This window comes from Syngnathus floridae, chromosome 1 (assembly GCF_059516105.1).
Source record: "Syngnathus floridae isolate MCC-2025c chromosome 1, RoL_Sflo_1.0, whole genome shotgun sequence".
Lineage (NCBI taxonomy): Eukaryota > Metazoa > Chordata > Actinopteri > Syngnathiformes > Syngnathidae > Syngnathus > Syngnathus floridae.
In genome coordinates this window covers 27,560,212-27,580,538 of record NC_142413.1, presented here as the reverse complement: position 1 = coordinate 27,580,538, position 20,327 = coordinate 27,560,212, and the positions used below count along the sequence as shown (strand labels likewise).

The following is a 20,327-nucleotide window of genomic DNA, read 5'->3' as shown; positions in this document are numbered from 1 at the left end:
CTTTCAGACCAGAGAAAAGCTGATGGTAGAAATGGGTCACTATCAAAGCAAAGTAGCAGATCTGGAGTCAGCGCTGAAGCAACAAGGACAGGTAAGCTCATCAATGAGCACACCTTTTTCTCAGACAAAATAGCTACATTCTTCAGTCACTCATCCGTCTGGCATTACTGGACCAACCCCCCCCCCCCCCCCCCCCCCCGAACGTGGCTGGGAAAATGCGGAGAAAAGCAAATGTCATTTTCCAGTCAACCAAAGAATTTGTGGATGAAAATGACACAACATTCCAAAGCTGTCCACGCGTTTGTCTCTTCTAGAATGTCAAGTGGGTGGAGGAGAAGCAGCTGCTGCGTCAGAGCAATCAGCAGTTGGCCGAAAAGGTGACGGAAAGAAAGGCGCTGGGCGGAGTCGCTTGGCGTCACACCTGTCGGGAAGCCCCGCAGATGAGGTCTGACTGTCTTTTCAGGTCAGGCGGATGGAGGCGGAAGAAGCGCGTCTGAAAGAGCACATCCAGGATATCCGAGACCAAAACGAACTGCTTGAGTTCCGCATCCTGGAGCTGGAGGTGGGAAGACTCGCACAAGCGTGTTGAGGCCAGAGATGTGACGGACGGACGGACGGACGGACGGATGCATGCCTCTGCCTTTCAGGAGAGGGAGTGGCGCTCCCCCGTCTTGAAGTTTCTGCAAGTCCGTTTCCCAGACGGCCTCAGCCCTTTGCAGATCTACTGCGAGGCCGAGGGCGTGAGCGTACGTAAGGCGTCCCTCGCAACCCTAACCTTAACCCGAGGTCCCAGAACACCTTACATTGCTCCTTGCGCCTTTCCCCCGGACATCGTCATCAGTGATCTGATGAAGAAGCTGGACATCCTGGGCTATAACGCCGTAAGTGTATGTCGAACTCCTTATGTTCGCACTCCACGAGACTCGGCGGCTCAAATGTGACTTTTGGAAGGCTTTGCGCTGAAAGAAGCTTGTTGACGCTGTGCCTTTGGGCTCTTGCAGAATCTCACCAACGAGGAGCAGGTGGTCGTGATTCACGCCAGGACCCTTCTCACCCTAGCCGAGAAGGTAACGCGCACGTCCACGCACGCTCTCGCATTCTGCTTATGTGACAGCAGCCTTTCCTCAGTGGTTAGAATACATCAAAGTGACCAAGTCAGCACTTCAACAGAAGATGTTGGACATTGAAAGTGAGAAGGTAGACAGACACGCGACATCAGCCAAGGGGAACTCCGGCAATGTGCCCCAACAATTCTGACCTTGAGCTGTGCTAGGATATGTTCTGCAAGCAGAAGGGCTACCTGGATGAAGAGTTGGACTTCAGGAAGTGTTCCATGGACCAGGCTCATAAGGTAAGCCGCCCTCAAATCTCCCGCCGGACCACTGATGGACGAGGATTGCGGCCCAGAGGATCCTGGAGCTGGAGGCCATGTTGTACGAGGCGCTACCGCAGCGGGACTGCCCCGCCACGGACGGCGAAAAAGCCAGCCACGCTGGCGTGAATGACGTGCTGACGGCGGATCAGAGAGAAGAGCTTAGGAGCGCCGTGGACCAATGGAAGCGAGCCCTGATGTGCGAGTTGAGGGAGCGCGACGCTTGCATCCTCCAAGAGAGAATGGATCTGCTGCACAGCGCGCAACAGGTAAGGGCCCAAAGCCAGCCCGGCACTTACTTGCACGCTTACTGGCTTTTGAATGCCACTTTCCATTTGTCCGTCCTAGAGGAACAAAGAGCTGAAAGAATTCATCGAAGCTCAGAAGAGACAAATCAAACAATTGGAGGAGAAGTTTCTGTTTCTCTTTCTATTCTTCTCCTTGGCCTTCATTCTGTGGCCCTAACACCAGCTGGTGAGTGAGCTCCAGCGGCACCGCACTCGACACCTCCGATACACTGCCAGCCGGTCTCAGACGTTGGCAGACGCTCCGATGCCAACGTATACCCCCCGCCACGGTGACAGAGGCACCGCGTCACACCGGCGCTCATCCAATCAGAAGGCAGGAAAAGCAAATTCACATGCAGGGCACTTTTGAACCAGAAGAGAGCGCCACAAAAAACGGTTGTTGCCCCAAACGCGCACTAAAAAGGGTCAGAATAACAAGAGTCCCACTGGCCAGCCGGGGCCACCCGTCCAGCTGTTTCTTCAGGGGGGAAAAAAATTGGAGTCACCGGTGAGTACATTTTGCATTTAGCTCTGCTTTTCTGCTTCTGTCTTCAAGTGTGTGGCATCCTGCGATCAAAGATTCAGCCAACCCCAAAGCGGTTGACCTCAACGTCCCACCACCATGCCTACCAGAGCAGGTGACGTGATGCTTTGGACATCCTTCCGTCTCAGATGCCCAAAAGTACTCTTTGCCACATCTGCGGCAATACGGTGTCTTTTCAAAGGTGCAAATAAATCCAGCGTGGGCGGAACACGCACGTCTTCGGTTTTTCCCGCTTTGTTTGTGTGACAGCTGTTGTGAAAATTTTATACAAATAAAGTTGTATAGTACAGGTTTGGCCAAGCCGCAACTCCCGAACCGCATGCGGCTCTTTTATGTTCATATCAACATTTGTGTGTGTGTGTGTGTGTGGGGGGTTGTGCGTGTCGGCTTCACTTGAGTTCAATTTGGTATTTTGGTCAAAAGCGCATGTGGTGAAATTCCACAAAGTAGGATGGGCAAACACATTTCTTTAAACTATGAGTGTCAATTGGGCTCTCGAAATGGCAGGGAAAAGATGCACAGCAAAACGAAAATACGTAGATGAACACAGGACGTTTTAATCAGAGTGGGAAAGTTTCTATTTTTTGTTGAACGTGATGGCAAACCATTCTGCCTGATATGTCAGACCTCAGCGCATTTCAAAGATTCAAATCTTCAGCGCCATGCACTTCAGCTCACTCCATGCTAACATTGATCAGGCGTCGAACCCGCAACATCATGCTTAAGAGGTGGCCATGCTAACCAGTGCGCCATTATGTCAACGCATAATAACTGTAAGTCTACTGATCAAAACAGCGGTTACTATATGACGTCGCTACGTCGTGGTCACGTGACGCAGACAAGACGTCAATGGACGTGGGCAGAGTTAACTTGTTTAAAAGGGAGTGGGCAGAAGAAATATTTAATTTATTTAAATCTATTTTGAGTGCACACCATTATGCCAATGCATAACAACTGTAAATCTACTAAACAAAACAGCGGTTGCTATATGACATCTGCCACGTCGTGGTCACGTGACATACGTGACGTCGATGGGCGTAACTTTCGCCGGAATTCAAATCCGCGGGGAGAGTTAACTTGTTTAAAAGAGAGTGGGCAGAAGAATTATTTAATTTATTTAAATCTATTTGGTGTGTGCGCCATTATGTCAATGCATAACAACTGTAAGTCTACTAAACAAAACAGCGGTTGCTATATGACGTCTACCACGTCGTGGTCACGTGACGCGGACGTGACGTCGACGCCTACTTTACATCCCACCGATCACAGGACCCCTCGGCTGCATAACCGTGCCCCCTTCCCAACCAATCGGATTTGCTATACGCGAAAACGACGCCAATGGAAAGAGCTTCCGCCCAAATTTAAATCCGTGGGCGTGGCTCGCAGCAGGAAGTAGGAAAATGGCGGCGATGTTGACAAAGACACAGCGGATGGTAACATACGACTAACAAGAGAAATATTTTTATTTTCTGCTTGCAACTGGACCGTCCAGAGCGTACACGGTAAGTACAACTCATCGTTTTTAAAAAGAAGTACTTTTGTTGCCCTGAAAAGCGAGTGAGCGTGGCGTTTGTGGGGGACGTCGAATTTCGACGATTCTTTCTGGTCAACGGTTGTAAATGATTGTGTTGATTAAAAAAGAAAACTTGATGTAACTCTACTTTTAACTGCCGTTTCAGATAGATTTGGAATTGCATCACATCCAATTTTGCCTAGAGCGTACACGGTTAGTAACACTCGTTGTGTTTAAGGAGATTTACGTTTGTAATAGCAGAAGTGTAGCCGCGTTGCGTTGTACGTGTGAATGTTGGTCCAGGCGAAATGTTAATGTTTAATTTCATTCCTTTAGGTTCCACGGTGTTTGTTGGCTGCAAGTTTTCCACTGCAAGAAGAGGCTCATATCATTGACCAGGAGCGAGCTACAATGGTGAGTAGCCATAACATTTATGTTAAACACTTCCTATTTCATGTCTAACAGTACTTGATTTAACAAATAACCATAAATAAATACAGTGTGGGCACTGAAGTTAACATATGTGATTATACTGCCTAATCTGTCACCGAGTAGATTGTTGCAAAGTAATATAAGATCCAAAGTTGTAATTCAGAATAGTTTTCAAAAGAAGGCCATTAGAATTATATACAAGTCTGATTACCCTGAACAAGCTATTAATTAAATCACAAATTCTTCAATTCAAAGATTTGGTAGATTATCAGACAAATAATGTCTAACAGTAATTGATTTAACACATCACGATAAGTAGATTGAGTGTGGGCACTCTCAAGTTAACATATGTGATTATACTGCCTAATCTGTTACAGAGTATGTTGTTGCCAAGTAATGTAGAATAGATCCAAAGTAGTAATCCAGAATAGTTTTGAAGAGGCCATTAGAATGATAAACAAATCTGATTACCTTGAACATAATAACAAGCTAAGTGTTTAATATGTCCTATGAAGTCAAAATTGGGCACCATCATGTGGTGAAATTTGGAATGGCATCACATCCAATTTTGCCTGGGAACAAACAGATTACATAAATCTTAGTTTTGAATAAGCCACTCCTTCTCAAACAAGTAAACTCTGCCCATTTTGCGCAGTAGATGTTCTGTTAATATCTAGTATTTATACAAAGTCATAATTTAAATTGCTTTCAACCTTCATTCATCGGTTCAACCAACATTACTCGCTCTTATTACCAACTTGTATTGATTTAACTAAGCGTTTAATACTTCCTATCAGGTCTCAAATCGAGATTTGGCAAAATACAATTTCAGCAAATCCAATTTTGCCAGGGAACAAAAATAGATTAAATAAACTAAATAAGTCCTCTTCCCATTAAATAAATCAGAAAAGTCTGTCTTGTAACCAGTCCTCTTCAAACAAGTAAAGTCTGCCCATTTTGTGCCGTAGATTTTGTGTCTATGCCTAGTATTTAAACAAAATCATAATTTAAACGACTTCTTTCCTTCATTCACTTTGGAAATTTGGAATTGCAGCAAATCGAATTTTGCCAGGGAACAAAAATAGATCAATTAAACTAAATAAGTCTTCTTCCCATTAAATAAATTAAAAAAGTCTGTCTTGTAACCAGTCCTTTTCAAACAAGTAAAGTCTGCCCATTTTGTGCCGTCGATTTTGTGTTAATGCCTAGTATTTATACAAAATCATAATTTAAAGGACTTCATTCCTTCATTCACTTTGGAAATTCGGAATTGCAGCACATCAAATTTTGCCTGGGAAGAAAAGTAGATTAAATAAATTTAATAAGTCTTACTACTTCCCATTAAATAAATTAAATACGTCTTACTTGTTCCCACTCCTTTTCAAAACAGTAGTTTAAAACGAGGGCCCTTCACTCAATCTTTAACCTCAACCCCGCACGTTGTGTTGTATCTGTGAATGTTGGTTGTGGCCAAATGATAGTTTTCTTTCATTCGTTTAGGTTCCAAGAAAATTTGATGTAACTCTACTTTTAACTGCCGTTTCAGATAAGCGGCTATTACGTCGCAGTCATGTGCCGCGGATATGACGTAATTGCCCGAACCTCCGCCAAAATTCAAATCTGTTGGCGCGATGGCCGTGAGCCACTGAGCAGCGACGATTATCAACGGAAATATCTTTATTTTCTGCTTGCAACTGGACCGTCTAGAGCATACACGGTAAGTAACACTCATTGTGTTTAAGGAGATTTACGTTTGTAATAGCAGAAGTGTAGCCGCGTTGCGTTGTACGTGTGAAAATTGGTCGAGGCGAAATGTTAATGTTTAATTTCATTCCTTTAGGTTCCACGGTGTTTGTTGGCTGCAAGTTTTCCACTGCAAGAAGAGGCTCGTATCATTGACCAGGAGCGAGCTACAATGGTGAGTAGCCATAACATTTATGTTAAACACTTCCTATTTCATGTGTAACAGTACTTGATTTAACAAATAACCATAAATAAATACAGTGTGGGCACTGAAGTTAACATATGTGATTATACTGCCTAATCTGTCACCGAGTAGATTGTTGCAAAGTAATATAAGATCCAAAGTTGTAATTCAGAATAGTTTTCAAAAGAAGGCCATTAGAATTATATACAAGTCTGATTACCCTGAACATAACAACAAGCTATTAATTAAATCACAAATTCTTCAATTCAAAGATTTGGTAGATTATCAGACAAATAATGTCTGACAGTAATTGATTTAACACATCACGATAAGTAGATTGAGTGTGGGCACTCTCAAGTTAACATATATGATTATACTGCCTAATCTGTTACAGAGTATGTTGTTGCCAAGTAATGTAGAATAGATCCAAAGTAGTAATCCAGAATAGTTTTGAAGAGGCCATTAGAATAATAAACAAATCTGATTACCTTGAACATAATAACAAGGTAAGTGTTTAATATGTCCTATGAAGTCAAAATTGGGCACCATCATGTGGTGAAATTTGGAATTGCATCACATCCAATTTTGCCTGGGAACAAACAGATTAAATAAATCTTAGTTTTGAATAAACCACTCCTTCTCAAACAAGTAAACTCTGCCCATTTTGCGCAGTAGATGTTCTGTTAATATCTAGTATTTATACAAAGTCATAATTTAAATTGCTTTCAACCTTCATTCATCGGTTCAACCAACATTACTCGCTCTTATTACCAACTTGTATTGATTTAACTAAGCGTTTAATACTTCCTATCAGGTCTCAAGGCAAGATTTGGCAAAATACAATTTCAGCAAATCCAATTTTGCCAGGGAACAAAAATAGATTAAATAAACTAAATAAGTCTTCTTCCCATTAAATAAATCAGAAAAGTCTGTCTTGTAACCAGTCCTCTTCAAACAAGTAAAGTCTGCCCATTTTGTGCCGTAGATTTTGTGTCTATGCCTAGTATTTAAACAAAATCATAATTTAAACGACTTCTTTCCTTCATTCACTTTGGAAATTTGGAATTGCAGCAAATCGAATTTTGCCAGGGAACAAAAATAGATCAATTAAACTAAATAAGTCTTCTTCCCATTAAATAAATTAAAAAAGTCTGTCTTGTAACCAGCCCTTTTCAAACAAGTAAAGTCTGCCCATTTTGTGCCGTCGATTTTGTGTTAATGCCTAGTATTTATACAAAATCATAATTTAAAGGACTTCATTCCTTCATTCACTTTGGAAATTTGGAATTGCAGCACATCAAATTTTGCCTGGGAAGAAAAGTAGATTAAATAAATTTAATAAGTCTTACTACTTCCCATTAAATAAATTAAATACGTCTTACTTGTTCCCACTCCTTTTCAAAAAAGTAGTTTAAAACGAGGTCCCTTCACTCAACCTTTAACCCTATTTATTCACCTTCTAGGCTAAGTGTTAAAGGCTAAGTGTTAAAGGCTAAGTGTTAAAGGCTAAGTGTTAAAGGCTAAGTGTTAGAGGCTAAGTGCCAGAGGCTAGGCGCCAGAGGCGAGTTTTTGTGGGCTGAAGTTTTAGTGGGGTTAGTGTGAATACAATCCAAAAGAATACAACAGAATACAATACAATAGAATATAATACATAGATTAAATTCAATAGCTCTTACTACTTCCCATTAAATAAATTAAATACGTCTTACTTGTTCCCAATCCTTTTCAAAAAAGTAGTTTAAAACGAGGGCCCTTCACTCAACCTTTAACCTCAACCCCGCACGTCACATTGTGTTGTATCTGTGAATGTTGGTTGTGGCCAAATGATAGTTTTCTTTCATTCGTTTAGGTTCCACGGTGTTTGTTGGCTATGTTTTCCACTGTCAGAAGGATGAAAATACAAAGTACAACGCTTGGACGTGGGCGAAGACGTCACCGGTGAGTCCTTCCTTCCTATTTATTTACCTTCTAGATGCTAGAGGCTAAGTGTTAGAGGCTAAGTGTTAGAGGCTAAGTGTTAAAGGCAACACAATACGAACAACAAAACACAATACGAACAACTCAACACAATATGAACAACACAATACGAACAACACAACACAATACGAACAACACAACACAATACGAACAACACAACACAATACGAAGACCACAACACAATACGAACAACACAACACATTACGAACAACACAACACAATACGAACAACACAACGATACTGCACTGAACAACACGATACCGCACTGAGAAACACGATACCGCACTGAACAACACGATACCGCACTGAACAACACCATGCCGCACTGAACACCATGCCACACTGAACAACACCATCCCGCACTGAACAACACCATGCCGCACTAAATAACACCATGCCGCACTGAACAACACCATGCCTCACTGAACGACACCATGCCGCACTGAAAGACACCATGCCGCACTGAACGACACCATGCCGCACTGAAAGACACCATCCCGCACTGAACACCATGCCGCACTGAACAACACCATCCTGCACTGAACAACACCATCCCGCACTGAACAACACCATGCCGCACTGAACAACATTATGCCGCACTGAACATTATGCCGCACTGAACAACACCATGCCGCACTGAACAACACCATGCCGCACTGAACAACATTATGCCGCACTGAACAACACCATGCCGCACTGAACAACACCATTACGCACTGAACAACACCATGCCGCACTGAACAACACCATGCCGCACTGAACAACATTATGCCGCACTGAACAACACCATGCCGCACTGAACAACACCATCCTGCACTGAACAACACCATTCCGCATTGAACACCATGCCGCACTGAACAACACCATCCCGCACTGAACAACACCATCCCGCACTGAACAACACCATGCCGCACTGAAAAACATTATGCCGCACTGAACAACATTATGCCGCACTGAACAACACCATGCCGCACTGAACAACACCATGCCGCACTGAACAACACCATGCCGCACTGAACAACATTATAACGCACTGAACAACACCATCCCGCACTGAACAACACCATGCCGCACTAAACAACATTATGCCGCACTGAACAACATTATGCCGAAATGAACAACACCATGCCGCACTGAACAACACCATGCCGCACTGAACAACTCCATGCCGCACTGAACAACACCATGCCGCACTGAACAACACGATCCCGCATTGAACACCATCCCGCACTGAACAACACCATCCCGCACTGAACAACACCATGCCGCACTGAACAACACCATGCCGCACTGAACAACACCATGCCGCACTGAACAACACCATTCCGCACTGAACAACACCATGCCGCACTGAACAACATTATGCTGCACTGAACAACACCATGCCGCACTGAAAAACATTATGCCGCACTGAACAACACCATGCCGCACTGAACAACACCATCCCGAACTGAACAACACCATGCCGCATTGAACAACACCATGCCGCACTGAACAACACCATCCTGCACTGAACAACACCATCCCGCACTGAACAACACCATCCCGCACTGAACAACACCATGCCGCATTGAACAACACCATCCTGCACTGAACAACACCATCCTGCACTGAACAACACCATGCCGCACTGAACAACACCATGCCGCACTCAACAACACCATGCCGCACTGAACAACACCATGCCGCACTGAACAACATTATGCCGCACTGAACAACATTATGTCGCACTGAACAACACCATGCCGCACTGAACAACACCATGCTGCACTGAACAACATTATGCTGCACTGAAAAACACCATGCCGCACTGAACAACACCATCCCGCACTGAACAACACCATGCCGCACTGAACAACACCATGCCGCACTGAACAACACCATGCTGCACTGAACAACATTATGCTGCACTGAACAACACGATCCTGCATTGAACAACACCATGCCGCACTGAACAACACCATCCTGCACTGAACAACACCATCCTGCACTGAACAACACCACCCCGCACTGAACAACACGATCCCGCATTGAACAACACCATCCCGCACTGAACAACACCATGCCGCACTGAACAACACCATTCCGCACTGAACAACACCATGCCGCACTGAACAACACCATGTCGCACTGAACAACACCATGCCGCACTGAACAACATCATGCCGCACTGAACAACATTATGCCGCACTGAACAACACCATGCCGCACTGAACAACACCATCCCGCACTGAACAACACCATGCCGCATTGAACAACCCCATGCCGCACTGAACAACACCATCCTGCACTGAACAACACCATCCCGCACTGAACAACACCATGCCGCATTGAACAACACCATGCCGCACTGAACAACACCATCCCGCACTGAACAACACCATGCCGCACTGAACAACATTATGGCGCACTGGACAACATTATGCCGCACTGAACAACACCATCCTGCACTGAACAACACCATCCCGCACTGAACAACACCATGCCGCATTGAACAACACCATCCTGCACTGAACAACACCATCCTGCACTGAACAACACCATCCCGCACTGAACAACACCATGCCGCACTGAACAACATTATAACGCACTGAACAACACCATCCCGCACTGAACAACACCATGCCGCACTAAACAACATTATGCCGCACTGAACAACATTATGCCGAAATGAACAACACCATGCCGCACTGAACAACACCATGCCGCACTGAACAACTCCATGCCGCACTGAACAACACCATGCCGCACTGAACAACACGATCCCGCATTGAACACCATCCCGCACTGAACAACACCATGCCGCACTGAACAACACCATGCCGCATTGAACAACACCATGCCGCATTGAACAACACCATCCTGCACTGAACAACACCATGCCGCACTGAACAACACCATGCCGCACTGAACAACACCATGCCGCACTGAACAACATTATGCCGCACTGAACAACATTATGCCGCACTAAACAACATTATGTCGCACTGAACAACACCATGCCGCACTGAACAACACCATGCTGCACTGAACAACATTATGCCGCACTGAACAATACGATCCCGCATTGAACAACACCATCCCGCAGTGAACACCATGCCGCACTGAACAACACCATGCCGCACTGAACAACACCATGCTGCACTGAACAACATTATGCTGCACTGAACAACACGATCCTGCATTGAACAACACCATGCCGCACTGAACAACACCATCCTGCACTGAACACCTTTCCACACTGAACAACACCATGCCGCACTGAACAACACCATGCCGCACTGAACAACACCATGCCGCACTGAACAACACCATGCCGCACTGAACAACACCATGCCGCAATGAACAACACCATCCCGCACTGAACAACACCATGCCGCATTGAACAACACCATGCCGCACTGAACAACACCATCCCGCACTGAACAACACCACCCCGCACTGAACAACACGATCCTGCATTGAACAACACCATCCCCGACTGAACAACACCATGCCGCACTGAACAACACCATTCCGCACTGAACAACACCATGCCGCACTGAACAACACCATCCTGCACTGAACAACACCATCCTGCACTGAACAACACCATCCCGCACTGAACAACACCATGCCGCACTGAACAACATTATGCCGCACTGAACAACACCATGCCGCACTGAACAACACCATGCCGCACTGAACAACACCATGCCGCACTGAACAACATTATGCCGCACTGAACAACATTATGCCGCACTGAACAACACCATGCCGCACTGAACAACACCATGCCGCACTGAACAACACCATGCCGCACTGAACAACACGACGTCGCACTGAACAACACGACGCCGCACAGAACAACACGACGCCGCACAGAATAACACAATACCGCACAGAACAACACAATACCGCACAAACAGTTTTAGATAATATTACGTCGCAGTCATGTGACGCGGACATGACGTCAATAGGCGGAACTCACGGCAAAATTATAATCCGTGGGCGTGGCTTGCAACAGGAAGTAGGAAAGCGGCAATTCTGGCAAACAAGACACAGCGGTTAGTAACACGATGACTAACAAGGCAAATATTTTTGTTTTCAGCTTGCAGCTTGACCGTCTAGAGCGTACAAGGTAATTACAACTGTTTTTTTTTAGCCCTGAAAAGCGAGGGAGTGTGGCGTTTGGGAGGAATGTCGAACTCGGCGTCTGCTTCCAGCCACAGACGCCAAATTTCGACGATTATTTCGACTGGTCAACGGTTGTAAATTATTGCGTTGACTAAAAACTTTATTTAACTCTACTCTTAACTTTGCCGTTTCAGATATGCGGGTATTACACCGCGGAAATGACGTCAATAGGCTGAACTCTCGCCAAAATTCAAATCTGTGGGCGCAATGGCCTTGAGCGAGACACCGGATACAAACACGACGATTATCAACAGAAATATCTTTATTTTCTGCTTGCCAGTGGACCGTCTAGAGCGTACACGGTAAGTACAACTCATTGTGTTTAAAAAGATTTACGTTTGTGTAGTTTGCGTTGCGTTGTATCTGTGAATGTTGGTTGAGGCTAAATGTTAATGTTTAATTTCATTCCTTTAGGTTCCACGGTGTTTGTTGGCTGTATGTTTTCCACTGCAAGAAGAGGCTCGTATCATTGACCAGCAGGAGCTACAATGGTGAGTACCCCTTTCGTCTTCCATTTATGTTAAACACTTCCTATTTCATGTCTAACAGTACTCGATTTAAGAAATAAACATAAATAAATACAGTGTGGGCAGTCAAGTTAACATATGTGATTATCCTGCCTAATATGTTTATCACAAATATGTCACTAATCACTAATATGTTTATTTGTTTATCACAACACCTTTGGACCTTCAGCAATCGATTATTTCCCTTCATCTACATAGAGACAGAACGATGGTGTCTTAAACATCTCATTCATTTCACCAAATAACTTCACGCAGGTGGATAACGGCCGTCTCGGTCACGCTATGTTGCGTGATGCAGTTTTGAGGAACCAAATGCATTTATTCAATGAATAAGTCAAGCTAGTTCTATGTTTATGATGTTGTAAGTTACGGTACCGATTGAAGTTGAGTTCGAAGCCAGTGGAAAACAGCGCTGCGTTTGTGCTCTCCAGGTACAAATGTTGTGATCTCTGACTGACGACCGGGCGAGACTCGAGTAAGAGATGTCCAAACGAGCTCCGGCAGGGCGGGCCAAGGCGGAGCGAACGGACGCCCTTCAGGCCGCCAATGACGAGCTGAGAACCAAACTGATGGACGTCCAGTTGGAACTTCAGCAGGAGAAGAACAAGGTGAAAACCTCAACAGACAGACACTGCCTGCCTCCCTGCCTGCCTCCCTCCCTCCCTCCCTCCCTCCCTCCCTCCCTCCCTCCCTCCCTCCCAGTTTTCCCGATGTAGATTAGACATGCGTGTGCCATGACTGTGTCAGCCTACATCAACAAATGCACCGAGGACGTCAGCACCACTAAGAATATCATCACCCGGGGCAACCAACGACCCTGGATGACTGAGGAGGTACGTCAAACGCTACGAGCGCGGAACTCTGCCTTCAAGTCTGGCGACAAGGAGACACTGAGGACAGCGAGAGCCAACTTGAACCGTGCCATCAGGATAGCGAAGATAGACCGCAGTCGAAAATTTCAGGATCGTTTCCACGACGTCAAAAACATCAGGAGTATGTGGCAAGGCATACGGGCGATTACAGACTACAACTCACTCTCCCCCCCCCCCGGTGGGTGTAGTTGATGCTGACTTTCTAAATGGTAGATGGTAGAATGCCGCACTGAACAACATTATGCTGCACTGAACAACACGATCCTGCATTGAACAACACCATGCCGCACTGAACAACACCATCCTGCACTGAACAACACCATCCCGCACTGAACAACACCATGCCGCATTGAACAACACCATCCTGCACTGAACAACACCATCCTGCACTGAACACCATGCCGCACTGAACAACACCATGCCGCACTGAACAACACCATGCCGCACTGAACAACACCATGCCGCACTGAACAACATTATGCCGCACTGAACAACATTATGACGCACTGAACAACACCATGCCGCACTGAACAACACCATGCTGCACTGAACAACATTATGCCGCACTGAAAAACACCATGCCGCACTGAACAACACCATCCCGCACTGAACAACACCATGCCGCATTGAACAACACCATGCCGCACTGAACAACACCATGCTGCACTGAACAACATTATGCTGCACTGAACAACACGATCCTGCATTGAACAACACCATGCCGCACTGAACAACACCATCCTGCACTGAACAACACCATCCTGCACTGAACAACACCACCCAGCACTGAACAACACGATCCCGCATTGAACAACACCATCCCGCACTGAACAACACCATGCCGCACTGAACAACACCATTCCGCACTGAACAACACCATGCCGCACTGAACAACACCATGCCGCACTGAACAACACCATGCCGCACTGAACAACATTATGCCGCACTGAACAACACCATGCCGCACTGAACAACACCATCCCGCACTGAACAACACCATGCCGCATTGAACAACACCATGCCGCACTGAACAACACCATCCTGCACTGAACAACACCATCCCGCACTGAACAACACCATGCCGCATTGAACAACACCATGCCGCACTGAACAACACCATCCCGCACTGAACAGCACCATGCCGCACTGAACAACATTATGGCGCACTGGACAACATTATGCCGCACTGAACAACACCATCCTGCACTGAACAACACCATCCCGCACTGAACAACACCATGCCGCATTGAACAACACCATCCTGCACTGAACAACACCATCCTGCACTGAACAACACCATGCCGCACTGAACAACACCATGCCGCACTGAACAACACCATGCCGCACTGAACAACACCATGCCGCACTGAACAACATTATGCCGCACTGAACAACATTATGTCGCACTGAACAACACCATGCCGCACTGAACAACACCATGCTGCACTGAACAACATTATGCCGCACTGAACAACACCATCCCGCACTGAACACCATGCCGCATTGAACAACACCATGCCGCACTGAACAACACCATGCTGCACTGAACAACATTATGCTGCACTGAACAACACGATCCTGCATTGAACAACACCATGCCGCACTGAACAACACCATCCTGCACTGAACAACACCATCCTGCACTGAACAACACCACCCCGCACTGAACAACACGATCCCGCATTGAACAACACCATCCCGCACTGAACAACACCATGCCGCACTGAACAACACCATTCCGCACTGAACAACACCATGCCGCACTGAACAACACCATGCCGCACTGAACAACACCATGCCGCACTGAACAACACCATGCCGCACTGAACAACATTATGCCGCACTGAACAACATTATGCCGCACTGAACAACACCATGCCGCACTGAACAACACCATGCCGCACTGAACAACACCATGCCGCACTGAACAACACGACGTCGCACTGAACAACACGACGCCGCACAGAACAACACGACGCCGCACAGAATAACACAATACCGCACAGAACAACACAATACCGCACAAACAGTTTTAGATAATATTACGTCGCAGTCATGTGACGCGGACATGACGTCAATAGGCGGAACTCACGGCAAAATTATAATCCGTGGGCGTGGCTTGCAACAGGAAGTAGGAAAGCGGCAATTCTGGCAAACAAGACACAGCGGTTAGTAACACGATGACTAACAAGGCAAATATTTTTGTTTTCAGCTTGCAACTTGACCGTCTAGAGCGTACAAGGTAATTACAACTGGTTTTTTTTAGCCCTGAAAAGCGAGGGAGTGTGGCGTTTGGGAGGAATGTCGAACTCGGCGTCTGCTTCCAGCCACAGACGCCAAATTTCGACGATTATTTCGACTGGTCAACGGTTGTAAATTATTGCGTTGACTAAAAACTTTATTTAACTCTACTCTTAACTTTGCCGTTTCAGATATGCGGGTATTACACCGCGGAAATGACGTCAATAGGCTGAACTCTCGCCAAAATTCAAATCTGTGGGCGCAATGGCCTTGAGCGAGACACCGGATACAAACACGACGATTATCAACAGAAATATCTTTATTTTCTGCTTGCCAGTGGACCGTCTAGAGCGTACACGGTAAGTACAACTCATTGTGTTTAAAAAGATTTACGTTTGTGTAGTTTGCGTTGCGTTGTATCTGTGAATGTTGGTTGAGGCTAAATGTTAATGTTTAATTTCATTCCTTTAGGTTCCACGGTGTTTGTTGGCTGTATGTTTTCCACTGCAAGAAGAGGCTCGTATCATTGACCAGCAGGAGCTACAATGGTGAGTACCCCTTTCGTCTTCCATTTATGTTAAACACTTCCTATTTCATGTCTAACAGTACTCGATTTAACAAATAACCATAAATAAATACAGTGTGGGCAGTCAAGTTAACATATGTGATTATCCTGCCTAATATGTTTATCACAAATATGTCACTAATCACTAATATGTTTATTTGTTTATCACAACACCTTTGGACCTTCAGCAATCGATTATTTCCCTTCATCTACATAGAGACAGAACGATGGTGTCTTAAACATCTCATTCATTTCACCAAATAACTTCACGCAGGTGGATAACGGCCGTCTCGGTCACGCTATGTTGCGTGATGCAGTTTTGAGGAACCAAATGCATTTATTCAATGAATAAGTCAAGCTAGTTCTATGTTTATGATGTTGTAAGTTACGGTACCGATTGAAGTTGAGTTCGAAGCCAGTGGAAAACAGCGCTGCGTTTGTGCTCTCCAGGTACAAATGTTGTGATCTCTGACTGACGACCGGGCGAGACTCGAGTAAGAGATGTCCAAACGAGCTCCGGCAGGGCGGGCCAAGGCGGAGCGAACGGACGCCCTTCAGGCCGCCAATGACGAGCTGAGAACCAAACTGATGGACGTCCAGTTAGAACTTCAGCAGGAGAAGAACAAGGTGAAAACCTCAACAGACAGACACTGCCTGCCTCCCTGCCTGCCTCCCTGCCTGCCTCCCTGCCTGCCTCCCTCCCTCCCTCCCTCCCTCCCTCCCAGTTTTCCCGATGTAGATTAGACATGCGTGTGCCATGACTGTGTCAGCCTACATCAACAAATGCACCGAGGACGTCAGCACCACTAAGAATATCATCACCCGGGGCAACCAACGACCCTGGATGACTGAGGAGGTACGTCAAACGCTACGAGCGCGGAACTCTGCCTTCAAGTCTGGCGACAAGGAGACACTGAGGACAGCGAGAGCCAACTTGAACCGTGCCATCAGGATAGCGAAGCGAGACCGCAGTCGAAAATTTCAGGATCGTTTCCACGACGTCAAAAACATCAGGAGTATGTGGCAAGGCATACGGGCGATTACAGACTACAACTCACCCTCACCCTCCCCCGGTGGGTGTAGTTGATGCTGACTTTCTAAATGGTCTAAATAACTTCTTTGGGAGGTTCGAGGCACTAAACGGCACTCCAGCAGTTAAAACTGTCCCCCATCAGGAAGAGGAGGTACTCTGCCTTGACTCCGCCGATGTGTTGAAGACCCTGAGGAGAGTCAACCCCAGTAAGGCCCCTGGCCCCGACAACATTCCTGGGCGTGTGTTCAGGGAATGTGCAAGTCATCTGGCTGGGGTCATCACAGACATTTTTAACACCTCGCTGGGCCAAGCCACAGTGCCGGCGTGCTTTAAGACTGCCTCCATCATTCCGGTGCCGAAGAAACCTCAAATCACCTCATTTAATGATTACCGGCCTGTTGCACTGACTCCGGTTATGATGAAGTGCTTCGAAAGGCTGCTTAAAGGTCACATCGTTTCCAGACTCCCCCTATTATTTGACCCGTTCCAGTTTGCCGACCGGCAAAACCGCTCCACTCAGGACGCCATCTCCTCCGTTCTTCACCTGAGCCTGGCTCACCTGGAGGAGAAGAACACCCATGTGCTGATGCTGTTCCTGGACTTCAGCTCAGCGTTTAACACCATCATCCCACAGCATCTGGTAGGAAAATTGGAACACCTGGGCTTCAACACCCCCCTTCGCAACTGGCTGCTAGACTTCCTCACCAACAGACCTCAGTCAGTCCGGGTCGGACAGAACACCTCTGATGTCATCACCCTCAGCACAGGCTCCCCTCAGGGCTGCGTCCTGAGCCCCCTGCTGTTCACCCTGATGACACACGACTGCGTCCTCAGGTTCACCACCAATCACATCGTGAAGTCAGCAGACGACACAACGGTGGTGGGGCTCATCAGAGACAACAACGACCTGGACTACAGAGAGGAGGTGGAGCAGCTGGTGGGCTGGTGCAGAGAAAACAGCCTGATCCTGAATGAGGAGAAGATGAAGGAGATCATCGTCGACTTCAGGAGAAAACAGCCTCACCACGCTCCACTGATCATCAACAGCTCAGCTGTGGAGGTGGTCAGCAGCACCAAATTCCTGGGGGTCCACATCACAGAAGACCTCACCTGGACTATGAACACTACGGCACTGGTCAAGAGGACACAGAAGCGCTTGTACTTCCTGCGGAGGATGAGGAGAGCCCACCTGCCCCCACCCATCATGAGGACGTTCTACAGGAGCACCATAGAGAGCATTCTGACAAGCTGTCTCTCTGTGTGGTGTGGAGGCTGCACCGCCTCCGATTGGAAGAACGTGAGGAGAGTGGTGAGGACAGCAGAGAGGATCATAGGGGGCTCCTCTTCCCTCCATTCAGGACATTTCATCTCAGCGCTGCATGTCCCGTGCCCGTAACATCATCAATGACCCATCACACCCCCACCATGGACTGTTCTCCCTGCTGCCCTCTGGGAAGAGGTTTGCAGCATCCGCTGCAGGTCCACCAGGTTCTGCAACAGCGTTTTCCCTGCTGTCATCAGACTGTTGAACACTAGAACTGTTGAGCTCTAAACTGAACTCTGCATCACACATTCACAGAACTGTATGACACTACGGACCTCTATCTTGCACTATCTCGCACTACCAACTTTACTGAACTTGTATAAACCCTTTAAATAGAAGTTTAATACATGGTTTAGCATTCCTCTGCACACTCTTGAATACTGTTTTGCCTACTTGCACTATTGCATAATTATCACTGCTGCACTTTATACTTATTTTTAATATATATATATATATATATATATATATATATATATATATATATATAGTATATGTATATATATATATTTTCATAGGATATGTTACTTCTATTCAACTGCAATATCACTACTTTGTTGTAAGACGTATGCAACGGAATTTCGTTTTGTATGCACCATGTGCAGACAAGATGACAATAAAGTTTGTCTAAGTCTAAGTCTAAGTCATGTCAGGTCAGCTGTCTGGAGAGAGAGAGAAGTCAGGACCTGCGGGCGGAGCACCACCGTGCCACCGCCGCCATGACGGAACTCAAAAGCAAACTCCATGAGGAGAAGCAGAAAGAGTTAGCCATTACCAGGGAGACATTACTGCGGCAGCATGAAATGGAGCTGATGAGAGTGATCAAAATCAAAGATGGAGAGATCCAGCGACTGAATGCCTTGGTCCTCAGCCTGAGGGACGGCTCCATGGACAAGGTGATCCGCTCTATCCGTGTCTGACTATCCGCACGCCACGTCGGGCTTCGATGCGGCCGCTACCGTATTGTGTAGCTTGTCCCCAGTAAGCGTCGCGGCGCTCCGTTGCGGTCTCAACGGCCCGGTGTGGCGCAATGTCTGCTCAGGTGAGGAGGGGGGGCGCTTTGCTGGCGGAGGTGGAGGAGACGCGGCGGTGTCGGGAGACCGAGCGGTGTCGCCTCCACCAGGAGCGCGGAAGAAGCCCTGGCAGCGGCCCAGCAGGCCTGGCAGTCCCGAGCGGCCGAGCTCCGATCGGCTCATCACCAGCATCGGGAGGAGCTGAGCCGAACCAAGAGAGACTGCGAGAGGGAGATCCGCCGACTGGTAGGACTGATCAGATGCGCGGTGCGTGGCTATGTTCCCAATTTCGTTGTATACCTGCAGTGCAATGACACCTAAGGCATTCTATTCTATTCTATTTCACAAGAAGAAAATGTCCGGTTGCTCGCTTCGCTTTTGTCACAGCAAAGGTGTTCTAGTCGATTCAAGAAAAACATTGGCCGGTCGCTCTCTTTGTTTTTGTCACAATTCTGGCAAATGAGTTTGCCCGCCTGCCTGAGCGCTCCCCGTTTGTACATCCAGACGGATGAGATCAAGCTGAAAGA

The 20,327-nt window shown here is 46.7% G+C and overlaps 1 protein-coding gene across 1 annotated transcript; it reads left to right on the top strand.

Annotated features, from left to right (window-relative positions):
* Positions 1-20,327, top strand: LOC148404773 (uncharacterized). Its single transcript, XM_088392244.1, has 19 exons — positions 1-91; positions 315-377; positions 464-562; positions 648-881; positions 1,002-1,067; positions 1,129-1,197; positions 1,274-1,351; positions 1,408-1,641; positions 1,723-1,846; positions 2,216-2,297; positions 3,887-3,929; positions 4,053-4,130; positions 5,695-5,865; positions 5,989-6,066; positions 7,925-8,013; positions 18,825-18,954; positions 19,441-19,683; positions 19,830-20,046; positions 20,305-20,327. Exons 1-19 carry the CDS (start codon positions 23-25, stop codon positions 20,310-20,312), a joined length of 2,175 nt encoding a protein of 724 aa, XP_088248370.1. The 5' UTR covers positions 1-22; the 3' UTR covers positions 20,313-20,327.